This window comes from Cyprinus carpio, chromosome A12, assembly GCF_018340385.1.
Source record: "Cyprinus carpio isolate SPL01 chromosome A12, ASM1834038v1, whole genome shotgun sequence".
NCBI lineage: Eukaryota > Metazoa > Chordata > Actinopteri > Cypriniformes > Cyprinidae > Cyprinus > Cyprinus carpio.
This window is the reverse complement of record NC_056583.1, coordinates 17,187,709-17,198,507: the sequence shown is the minus strand read 5'-3', so window position 1 is coordinate 17,198,507 and position 10,799 is coordinate 17,187,709. Positions and strand designations below refer to the sequence as shown.

General features: G+C 34.4%; 2 protein-coding genes across 3 annotated transcripts; one reads left to right on the top strand and one right to left on the bottom strand.

Moving 5' to 3' along the window:
* The first annotated feature begins 3,992 nt into the window (after window positions 1-3,992).
* Window positions 3,993-5,930, top strand: LOC109094701 (N-acetyltransferase 9-like). Of its 2 annotated transcripts, none has more exons than XM_019108417.2 (7): window positions 3,993-4,052; window positions 4,267-4,353; window positions 4,442-4,551; window positions 4,672-4,812; window positions 4,889-4,948; window positions 5,047-5,141; window positions 5,227-5,930. In XM_019108417.2, coding segments are annotated over exons 1-7 (654 nt in total). In that variant the 5' UTR covers window positions 3,993-4,050; the 3' UTR covers window positions 5,386-5,930. The 2 variants fall into 2 exon arrangements, with proteins under 2 accessions (XP_018963962.1, XP_018963963.1); XM_019108418.2 differs by having other exon boundaries at window positions 4,045-4,187.
* A 221-nt stretch (window positions 5,931-6,151) lies between these two features.
* LOC109094702 (leucine-rich repeat-containing protein 59-like) lies at window positions 6,152-9,318 on the bottom strand. Its single transcript, XM_042767916.1, has 8 exons — window positions 9,060-9,318; window positions 8,756-8,880; window positions 8,544-8,603; window positions 8,268-8,426; window positions 8,058-8,162; window positions 7,852-7,924; window positions 7,443-7,631; window positions 6,152-6,720 (listed from the first exon to the last, which is right to left on the bottom strand). Exons 2-8 carry the CDS (start codon window positions 8,852-8,854, stop codon window positions 6,464-6,466), a joined length of 942 nt encoding a protein of 313 aa, XP_042623850.1. The 5' UTR covers window positions 8,855-8,880; window positions 9,060-9,318; the 3' UTR covers window positions 6,152-6,463.
* Window positions 9,319-10,799: the final 1,481 nt, after the last annotated feature.

Below are 10,799 nucleotides of genomic sequence, written 5' to 3'. Positions count from 1 at the left end.
CCTAAGGTTGTGGGTTTGAGTCTTGGGCCGGCAATACCAAGACTGAGGTGCCCTTGAGCAAGGCACCGAATCCCCAACTGCTCCCCGGGCGCCGCAGCATAAATGGCTGCCCACTGCTCCGGGTGTGTGTGTGTGTGTGTGTGTGTGTTCACTGCTGTGTGTGTGCACTTGGATGGGTTAAATGCAGAGCACGAATTCTGAGTATGGGTCACCATACTTGGCTGTATGTCACGTGACTTTTTTAACTTTTTTTAACTTTTTTATATTTCCCTCACAGAATTGAATAGGCGGGCTCTGTAAGTGACAGATGTCACAAAAGCACTCAGCTAGTCCTTACAATGGTTTTGGTTCTACCTTTGGACAGGATTTAGATATACAAAGTTCAAAGCAGCCAATGGAACAGTGGAGCATGTCTGAAAAACAACCGAGCTATAGCAGGATGTGTTGAATTTATGCATCAGAATTGTAGAAAATAAATCCTGAAATTACAACAGCAGCTTTTCATAAATATAATAACTTCCAAAAGTTTGAGGACCACATTTCATACCAATTTACCTTACATTTATTCCTTTATATGGCTTCAGGGCAAAAAAATGAGTAGTGCATTTTTTTTTTTTTTTTTTTTTTTTTTTTGCATGATGTAAAATGGGAACAAGAAGAAATGAGAAAATTACAATTCACATCAGAGTATGTTAAAATTTGCATTCATCTCCTGATGGAATAAACTGAGGGGAGATTTCAGGGCATGGTTTCAAGTACTTGTCCCAGCAAAGAGGCTAATAAAGGTTAGATGTGATAAATCTTAATTATCTTATTATTCAGTGTTGTTCTTGTTTTCTTATATGGGAAAGAAAAGTGTTTCGAAGTACTCCAGGGCTAGTTGTCATACTTTTTAATCATATTGCTCAGGGTAGGTTTATTTTTTAAATGAAATTTCTAGACAGGTTTGTACCATTAAGTCTTGACTTCATAAAAGTTATTGAACATTTCCTGCAAAAAAAAAATAAATAAAAAAAAAAAACTTTGTGACAACATGCCCTACTAAGATTTTACTGTAAAAGGTTAATCAGCTAAAATTTAATATTTAACTAATTAACAGAAATTGTAAAAAGCAATATTTCATATATCAACTTATTGTAGCAAGTGAAATTGAATTGAATTGAAAACTTGCCTTAATATTAAAAATAAATAATAAAATAAATAAATAAAAATATAAAAAAGAATGCAATCTTAATGATCAGGAAAAATGCAATAAATTAATCACAAGTGAGAATGAAGACATTTGATAATGCTAAAAAAAAGATTTCTATTCCAAATAAATGCTGCTTATACATATTAAATAATGTAAAAGAGATAAAGCAGCACAACTATTTTCAACAATAATATACAAAATACGATAATAATACAAAATGTTTCTTGAGCACCAAATTAACATATTAGAGTGATTTCTGAAGGATCATGTGACACTAAAGACTGAAGTTAAATTAATCTATGCCATCATAAGAATAAATTACATTTTAAAACAATATAAAGCATTAAGAAGTTATTTTTAAACTATAAAATATTTCACAATATTTGTATTTTTACTTATTTGTGATCAAATAAATGCAAATGAGCATAAGAAAACTTTTGAACAGTAGTGTATTTTAAATGTATAGTCAACTCTTGAGTAAATGTTTGCAGTTGTGTAGAGCAAAAATATATTATTGCAATTTTAGTTTGGAGGAAAGAGTTCACAAAATTATCCTTATTTAAATTTAATTTTTTTTTACTAATATATGGCCCTTTGCTGTGTAGCCTTGTTCTCTCCATACCAGTTTCTATGTGACAATAATACAATAAAATCTCTTGTATGCATGTTTCACCCAATTTATAGTTTGATATAAAAGGTCCATGCACATAAATAAGAATAACCGATGTGTTGCTATCCTGCTGTGGCACCCTACTTACTGTCGCAGGTAATGATAGCGTCTGTGGGAAAACTGACATGTTTAAATTGAATAAAATCATCTTTTGCCTGCTGTTAGACACAAGAATGCCTGTATCACAGATGCTCATGTATTATTGCTTATAAACCCGTCACAATAAATGACACAACTTCAGCAGATTTCTGAAATCACAAGAGAGGACAGTCATCAATCATAACTCTCCATTCAAATATTCAGTTGATTTCCTGCAGCGTAACAGGGCATGTCGGGAAGGATCATTAAGTTGAGAAATATTAATTATAAAAATAATCACCTCATGGTTTTTTTTTTCTTTTTTTTTTCTTTTTTTTTGAGGAAAAAATTAATCTTTCCCTTAGCTCCTGCTAAGCTCAGCTGTCTACCTGTTGACTGTCTTTGTGTTTATTTGTATCTACACAGACACATCAATAAGATAGAGAGCAATGATAGAAAGACGGATCGTCTTGTCTCACAGGCGGCTCCCGTAGGACCCCACATACTTATGGCCTCTTCACTGTCACTTAATTCATTACCGCAGAGGAAGCCAGACCGAGGGAACTCCATTAGTCTAATTTTAGAGAAGAGGAAAGATAGACGCTTTCCCTTTCATTAGCACTGACTGATGGCTCGTCACCTTGCACCGCGGATGACTGGCATGAGAGCGATGACAGAAACATGGTGGCGAACACGCCACTTGTCCATAAAGAGTGTCACTTTAGATAGGGGGGAAGGGAAATACATATGATGAGCTGGTCACTTTAAGAACAGACCTGCCCTGCTCACTCAGATACATGACAAACTGCCCTTTTCAAAATGAAATTAACCTCCAGCACTGCTCGCCTGGGTGCCTTATCTGAGGACCACAAAAAGATGATCCAGTGAAAAAGTGATATATAATCAGAATAAATAATACTGTGCAGAAGGAGTAGAATAATAATAATAAAAAGGTAGGCTTATAATGTCAAATCCGATTACCTGGATTCTGAGTTCCAGGAGAGTGACACCTACAAGTAGTCCACCACAATGATCTTTTTTATATGTATATATATATATATATATATATATATATATATATATATATATATATATATTAACTGTGTTAATTATTATTACTTATTTTATATGAATATTATTTAATACAATTATTAAAATATTACTACAATTTTAATACATGTTTCTGACAAACATAAATTGACATACAAAACTAAAAAAAATAGAACAACCTGTTTTTTCCCCATATAAACTAATAAAATATAAATTAAAAATGTCTGAAAACATATATCAGTGGGCTTAAATGTTACACTTACCTACCATAAAGTACTGCATACAATGCAATATATTCCAAGTCATTTGAAGCCATGTAATGGATTTGTACATCTGATACACATAAGAACCAGTGATGTTGACATCTATAATATAGCAAGAACTTTTCAGGTTGCATGCACTGTAGAAGGAGAAGAAATTGTGCACAAATGTAATTGCTTCTTGTCTGTTACATCAAGAATGATTAAATATGCCAGATCTGAAAACAATCATGTAACGTCAAGCAAACTGGAAATTAATTTTTTTTTTTTTTTTTTTTTTTTTTTTTTTTTTTTTTTTTGCCTCATTCACTTATGAGAAAATAGTTGCAAAATAATTACTCCTTTTTTGTTTCATGAAAGAAAGAAAAACATGAAAGCAACAAGAGGGAGAGAAAATAGCTTTTTTGTAGAGCTGCACAATTTGGTAAATAAATAAACACTGCACTTGAACTGCCATATAAGAAGGAGAGTGTACAGATAACGTATAAACAGATGGAACTTCAGGGCCTACAGACAGACATACATCTTTTATTTCAACTGCATTAATAAATATTAAATGCACCAATCAAATTTGTTCATTGAAGTGTTATATAATATACATAGATATACACGTATTATATTTATATACAGTGTTGCTTTTGATTGGTTTGTCTGAATTTCTTTTAAAATCTTTTACAATTTTAAAATTATCATTATGAATGAAGTGTGATCTTTAAACGAAAGGCTGTAGTCCTGCGCCCTCTCGCGTTCCAGAATACCAACGCGCATGCTGATGACGTAGTTCGCCTGCGCCGCTGTTTATGTGAGTTGAATTCATTGAAACTCGTAATATTGTGATACGATTTGTTTAGTATATCGCGGCACGTTGAATGTTTACGTAAATTAAACAGATGGACATAAATTGAGAGACCATTCTGTATTCAAGTTCGATTCTGAGGTATGATGGTGACATAAATGCTACACTGCTAGTTAGAAGATTTAGATAACTGTGTGCCTTAAAACACTTTATTTTACAGGCTGCTTATAATGAGGATAAATGAAGATACATTACTGGAGGGGGAGAAGGTTGTATTAGTACCTTACAATGCAGATCATGTTCCCAGGTATTAATAAGTGGATTGAGTATATCATTTTGTGTCTGCGGGGTTGTAGTCTCAATTCGCTTTAACCTAATCTAACACTCGTTTTCAGGTATCACCAATGGATGTGCTCTCCAGAACTGCAGAAGCTGACTGCATCAGAGCCCCTGACACTGGAGCAGGAATATGACATGCAAAGAAGCTGGAGAGAAGATGATGACAGTGAGTTTCCACCTTTCACACGAACATGTGTCCATGTTAGTGTCCTGCTGACATTCAAGCACAAGCTCGAAATTATCTGTTTCTGTGTTCAGTTTAGTGAAGTGTGATTTTCTCCTTCAGAGTGCACCTTCATCATCTTGGATAAACAGAAATGGGCAGATCCGAGTATACCGGAGCAAGAGTGCATGGTTGGAGATGTAAACATTTTCCTGACAGACCCCAGCGATGCTTCCCTGGCTGAACTGGAGATCATGATTGCAGGTTATAGAGGTTGCAGTGCATTTTAATTCATTCAGATTGGCTTGAGTATGTCAGTAACATCAGATCATTTTTTTAGTGCCCTGCTACAGAGGAAAGGGACTTGGGAAAGAAGTGACACGTATGATGATGTGCTACGGTAAGACAAAGCTGATGATTAAAGATCATCTATTATTAGTAGTGACTACTCCCTATATGTAGTGTTTGTTTTTTGTTTTTTGGAATTTGCCTCACCAGGTATCCATAAACTTGGAATTCAAAAGTTTGAAGTCAAGATCGGTTTGGATAACAAAATCAGCATTGCCATGTTCAAGAATTTCCACTTCAAAGAGGTGAGAATGAATAAAACGACTTCATTCAATAATTGTTTTAGTTCACAAGTAAAAATGTGTTGTTGTTTTTTTGCTGTCTCTGCAGCTCTCCATCAGTGAGGTCTTTCGGGAGGTCACGCTTGGGGTCACCATGAACGAGGCTTTACAGAAGCATGTTTTTGGAAACATGGATTTCATGCTGCAGAGGGAGTATGGGAAGGCACGGGACATCCGACAGGCACTGTTCACACCGTCATCTCTGTGATAATAGTTTGTAGAAGACTATATGTAAAGAGAAAAGTCTTGCAGTGCTTCTCAATATGAAATATTAATCACTCACTGTCACAGAAAGCTGAGGTACCTCTAGTAGTAATTTTTGTCACAATCTCATGTGACAAATTATTTCTGAATTTTTCTAATTCAGAATTAAATGTGATGACTCAACCACACATTCAGTACTGTGTTGTTAGAAATATTATTATCGTATTGTGATTTTAACCTCTTTAGGCATGGAAACTACTATAAACGGACTCCAATTTAGACTTTTTAATTCTCTGTATATTATTTGCATACTGCATGTTTTAAAGAAATAATATATGTGAAGAAAACAGATATTGATTATATTTGTTGCTTATATCGTTGTAAATCTTTGTGAAAATACACAAGATACTAATCAGTTAGTCTTTTATGTATTTGTGTTGTAGTAAATTTATGGCATTTCTCATCCTCGCAACAATACCAACAACAAAATATAGTCTTGAAAACACATTTGTTGTGCATTGATGCTAACAATAAAAAAAATATATATTGTTTTATGATCTCAATGATATGTTTCTTTAAAAAGGAATTCCAAAATTAATTAATTTAATGTCCTGGCAAGCTAACAGTATAGAAGCTTTCAAAGTTTTAGGTAAAAACGTACCTGAGCAAATACAGAGAGCAGTTATTGCAGAAACTTATTATCAGATTCCTTTAAGGTTCAATTTTGCTTTAACCAACTGTAGCACGGGGACAGCAAACATGAGCTAATCTAAAGTTGATCAAATCTTTTATTATAAGATGTTGTGAAACACTATTACATAAGACTCCAAAGGTCACAAATGTTATTATTCATCAACTGTTTCTTGAAGTCCATTTTCCTTTCCCCGGCAGTTTAAAGACATACAAGCAGGATTTTCATTCACAGACGGGTCCATATTGATCACATGGATTATAATTTGTTTTTTTTTAAAGATGCAGCAACGGAAGAAACAATTCCATAGGAATTTCTGCAGACAGGTCTGTGACTTGGTCCCAGCGCGTATCCTGAGAGGCTCAGATCCGTATCATTATCAGACACAGTTTTATGTTCTTAGATCAGACATTTTCTGAATGACCTGCTGCACAACCTCCAGACCCTGAGCCCACCTCACAGTCTCCTCGAAGTGCACGTTGAGTGGAACACAGAACGCCTCCTTCCTCAGTTCAGTCAACTGACAAACTGCTATTACGCTTGCCGCTCCCACAATTAGCAGGAGAAGGAGTTTTAGGAGCAGAGAGAAGAACAGGGAGCAGATGGATCGCTTGGCTTTGGGCACACACTCTGACGCTGTCTTTTTACCTATAGTGAAGTGTAGAACTTAAACTCAAAACATCAACATTGAAACACGCTGTACATATTACATGTACAGCACATATAACATATGGTATAAAACATATATCAACCTGACATTTACAACAGTTCAAAAGTTTGGGGTCAGTATGATTTTTTAAAAAAAAGAAAGAAATTAGTACTTTTGTTTAGAAAGGATGCATTAAATTGATCAAAAGTGACAGTAAAGACATGTATAATTTTATTACTATACCAAAAAAATCTATTTCAAATAAGTGCTCTTCTTTTTTTGAACGTCTATTCATCAAATAATTCTGAAAAGATCACTGCTTCCGCAAAAATATTAAGAAGCAAAACTGTTTTCAACACTGATAATAAGAAATGTTCTTGAGCACTAAATCATACTTTATTTCTGCAGGATCATGTGACACTGAATATTGGAGTAATGGCTTCTGCAAATTCAGCTTTGCCGTCACAGAAATAAATGAAGTTTTAAAGTACATTAAAATAGAAAACTGATATTTTAAATTGTAATAATATTTCACAATATTAATGAATTTTTGAACATCGTTGATAAGCATAAGAGAACATAAAAAAAATATATTAAAATCCAAACTTTTGAACGATACTGTAGATCAAAATACTTTAACATTTTATGAATATAAAGTAATGTAAAGAGTATACGGTGTAATGAAGTAATTAATTGTCAGTTCATGTCAGATAAACTGTACCTTGATTTTGAGCAGCTTTCTTTTTCTTCTCTTTCTTCTTTTTCTGTTGTTTTTGTGAAGCAGAAGTAGCCATCTGAGCTTGATACTCCTTTCTCTTCCTCTCTTTCTCTTCTGCTTTTTTCTTTTTTTGTGCTTCCTTTTCCCTGGCCTCCTTTTCCCTCTGCTTGGCTTCTTTTTTCTTTTCAAGTTCTGTAATGGATTAAAACATATTCTAAAATTAATACATAAAATGAATGCAAATAAATATTTCGGTACTATGTCTAGGTCACTCATATAAGTAAGCCAAAAAGAAATTCCAGTCTAATTTAAAGTTCTAAATTCTGAACTTAAGGTTTTGCTCAGTTAGTAATGCTCATAATATTATTTGCAATAGCTGTAATGCAAGCTGTAGATGTTTTGGGCTTTCTACCTCTCTCTTTCAACAATCGATGTTCTCGTTCCTTTTCTGCTTCTTCCTGTAGTACCTTCATGTGCTGGAGGACCTGAACATAGACAATTTTTTTTTTAATTGTTCATTTTTTTATTGTTTCAAAACTTTGACTATGTGGTAAATAAGCTTATTTATACAGTACAAAACTGCTCTTTGACACTTCTGTTTCAGACCACTCAACTCACCCTGGATGCGCACTGTTTGCACTGCTTCTCATCCAAGCAATCGCCTGCAGCCTTGGCCAGTGTTGGCTCCAATGGGTTATCCTTCAGATCCAGCCATTTCAGACTCTACAACAAACAAATGCCTTCAATTACCGACTGCTACTGATAACAGAGCAAACACTGTTGTTCTAATATTAGAGGATGTTTGCAGGCGTGAGATCCTAAACCCACCTTGAGCTGTGAAAAGCCGACGGGAAGCTTTTTCAGTTTGTTGTTGTATAAATCCAAGTGCTGGAGATTACCGAGTTGCCCAATTTCTTCTGGTAAGCAGACGAGCTGGTTCTTGCTCAGGTCAATTTTGATAAGGTGAGTCAAGCTACAGAATTCAGGCTGGTAAAGTAACAAAAAGAGTACTAAAACATTAAAGAAACTACAAATTACAGCAAATCTGATTTGGTCCCGAATCTGTTTTTTTTTTGTTTTTTTTGTTTTTACAGTTGTACTTACAGTCAGAGCCGTTAGATTATTACAGGACAGATCCAAAACCGTTGCCTTTGGAAATGCTGCCTGCACAGAAATCATTTATTTATTTATTTTCAATGTTTTCTCACATTTTGCCGAATGTTAGGCTAAATAAAAACAGTTGGGAAAAAAAGGTAAACAAACCCAAGGTACACTCAAGATAATTGTAAAGTGAACAAATATGCCGCCACACTTACCAGATCCTTGACTGGCACTTCTGTAAGATTACTGAGACTTAAATCAAGCTCGTTGCCATCAATTTTGTCTTTAATGTTTTCAACTTTGCCTTTAATCATGTTGATGTGCTGCTCCTCACTGGACACTGAATAAAAATACCCAAAGATTAGCAATCAAAGCCACCAACGCATTAAAATGAAAACAAGTTTTGACAGCTAACAGTTAGATGGTTTGGACAACGTAAGAGCGTTTTCATTGATAAAGTTGACTTCAAAAAGCAGCGTTCTGATATTATGTCGAATTGTAAGGAATGAAAGTTCTTACGTTGTTACAGGTGGTAAAAATAGTCCAGACCCACTGCAGAGGAGTAAGTTAGCGTTAGTTGAGTGCAGTGACTGCACTGAAAATCCACGTCACTGCTCGCGCTTGCCAGGACAAAGCCGCTACAAAGCAACCCTGCAAACATTAGCCGAAAAATGCGTAACGGCTAAAGCTAACGCTTCCGGTCTGGCAGTAATACGTGGGAAAGGAGACCAGAGGCCGTTTTTTTTTAATGGATGTCAATGGAGGAGAGGCTTTACTACGCTGAATAAACAGCTTTTTAAAGGAAACGGCTTATCATTTAATGAATCGACAGCCTATCTGCTAATCTTCAATATGTTTTAAACTAAACAACACTTTTGGATTGATCTATTTTTAAAGTTTACCACGAAAAAAAAATGCCGTTTTATAAGAGAAGTCACTGACTATTTGCGACAGATGGGATTCAGCTTACGGCACTTCTCATTCATTCCTATGGTATCCGTAAACGGCGATTGAGTGTAGCACAACTCTTGACTTAAAAAAAAAAAAAAAAATTACAAGGCTGTAATTTGATTGGTAACTAATGGGCACGTGATCAAAGTTAGCCGTTACCAGAGCTCTCTAAAGCTCTGGCCTTTACGCTTAATACAAAAACCCCCTCATCTCCTTATTCGCTTGGTAAGTCTGACGTCACGTGTCACCTCTTCCGTCCAAACGCTTTCAGATACCACGAGAAAACAACAAAAGGTGCTAATATGTTATATAATACTACCAAACAATTTATAATCCTAACCTTTAACTCCATACCGAAATCCCAGATAGTCAGACAATGAAAATGTAAATAAAAATAAATAAATATAAAAAATATTTGTGTTTGGGATGCTGTGAGCATGGAGACTGCTGTAGTGTACACCGTAAGTTTGAAAACGTTTAGCTTAAATGTTTAATATGAATAAACAGTGTTCATAAACGACTGCTGCTGGCTAAATTATCTTAATTTATATATTCCTTATAATTAAAAATAATTACTATTAATTCAGAAATAACTGAATTTCCTGTTTAACACTTACCATGGACATCCATAGAAGAGGTACAAAACATGAGATTTTTCAGTCTGCAGAAAAAGGTTGATAGACAGACAGACAGACGGAAGGTAGGTGGATAGAAGAGGAATGTAGATAGATAGATAGATAGATAGATAGATAGATAGATAGATAGATAGATAGATAGATAGATAGATAGATAGATAGATGGATAGATAGATAGATAGATGGATAGATAGATAGATAGATGTGTGGTAGGGGCAATCTTTGACTGGCTTTTACATCTCTTTTCAGTTAATTTAATTTAATTTGTATTTTATTTGATTATTATTATTATTATTTTTGATGAATGTACGGTACATGTTCTTCACAGTGCTCTGTCACATTTTCTTCACGGAAAGACCAGTTTTGACTAATTTTAGGTCATCATATAACCCACCTGTAAAATTAATATCCTATTCATATATTACCACCTGTAAAATTATGTTGGTTATTAATAAAATACAAAGTAGATTTAGTATTTTACTAAGCTAACTGGTGGATTATATAATTTCACGAAATATACAGACTCTAAGATGATATCCCATAATGTCTATCACAATATTTTTTTACAGCAAATATCTGGCAACTACACTTGAACAGTACATTTGAAAGAAAAAGAGAGTAAAATGAGAAATGAGAGAGTTAAAAAGATACTTTTTTTTTTTTTACAGTGCTC

Coding starts and splice junctions, on each gene's coding strand:
- LOC109094702 (XM_042767916.1), bottom strand. CDS start 8,854: ATGATTAAAGGCAAAGTTGAAAACATTAAAGACAAAATTGATGGCAAC. Junction 8,604..8,755: donor AAGTGCCAGTCAAGGATCTG/GTAAGTGTGGCG, acceptor ATTTCTGTGCAG/GCAGCATTTCCAAAGGCAAC. Junction 7,632..7,851: donor TCGATTGTTGAAAGAGAGAG/GTAGAAAGCCCA, acceptor AATCCATTACAG/AACTTGAAAAGAAAAAAGAA.
- LOC109094701 (XM_019108417.2), top strand. Junction 4,354..4,441: donor AATGCAGATCATGTTCCCAG/GTATTAATAAGT, acceptor ACTCGTTTTCAG/GTATCACCAATGGATGTGCT. Junction 4,552..4,671: donor CTGGAGAGAAGATGATGACA/GTGAGTTTCCAC, acceptor TTTCTCCTTCAG/AGTGCACCTTCATCATCTTG.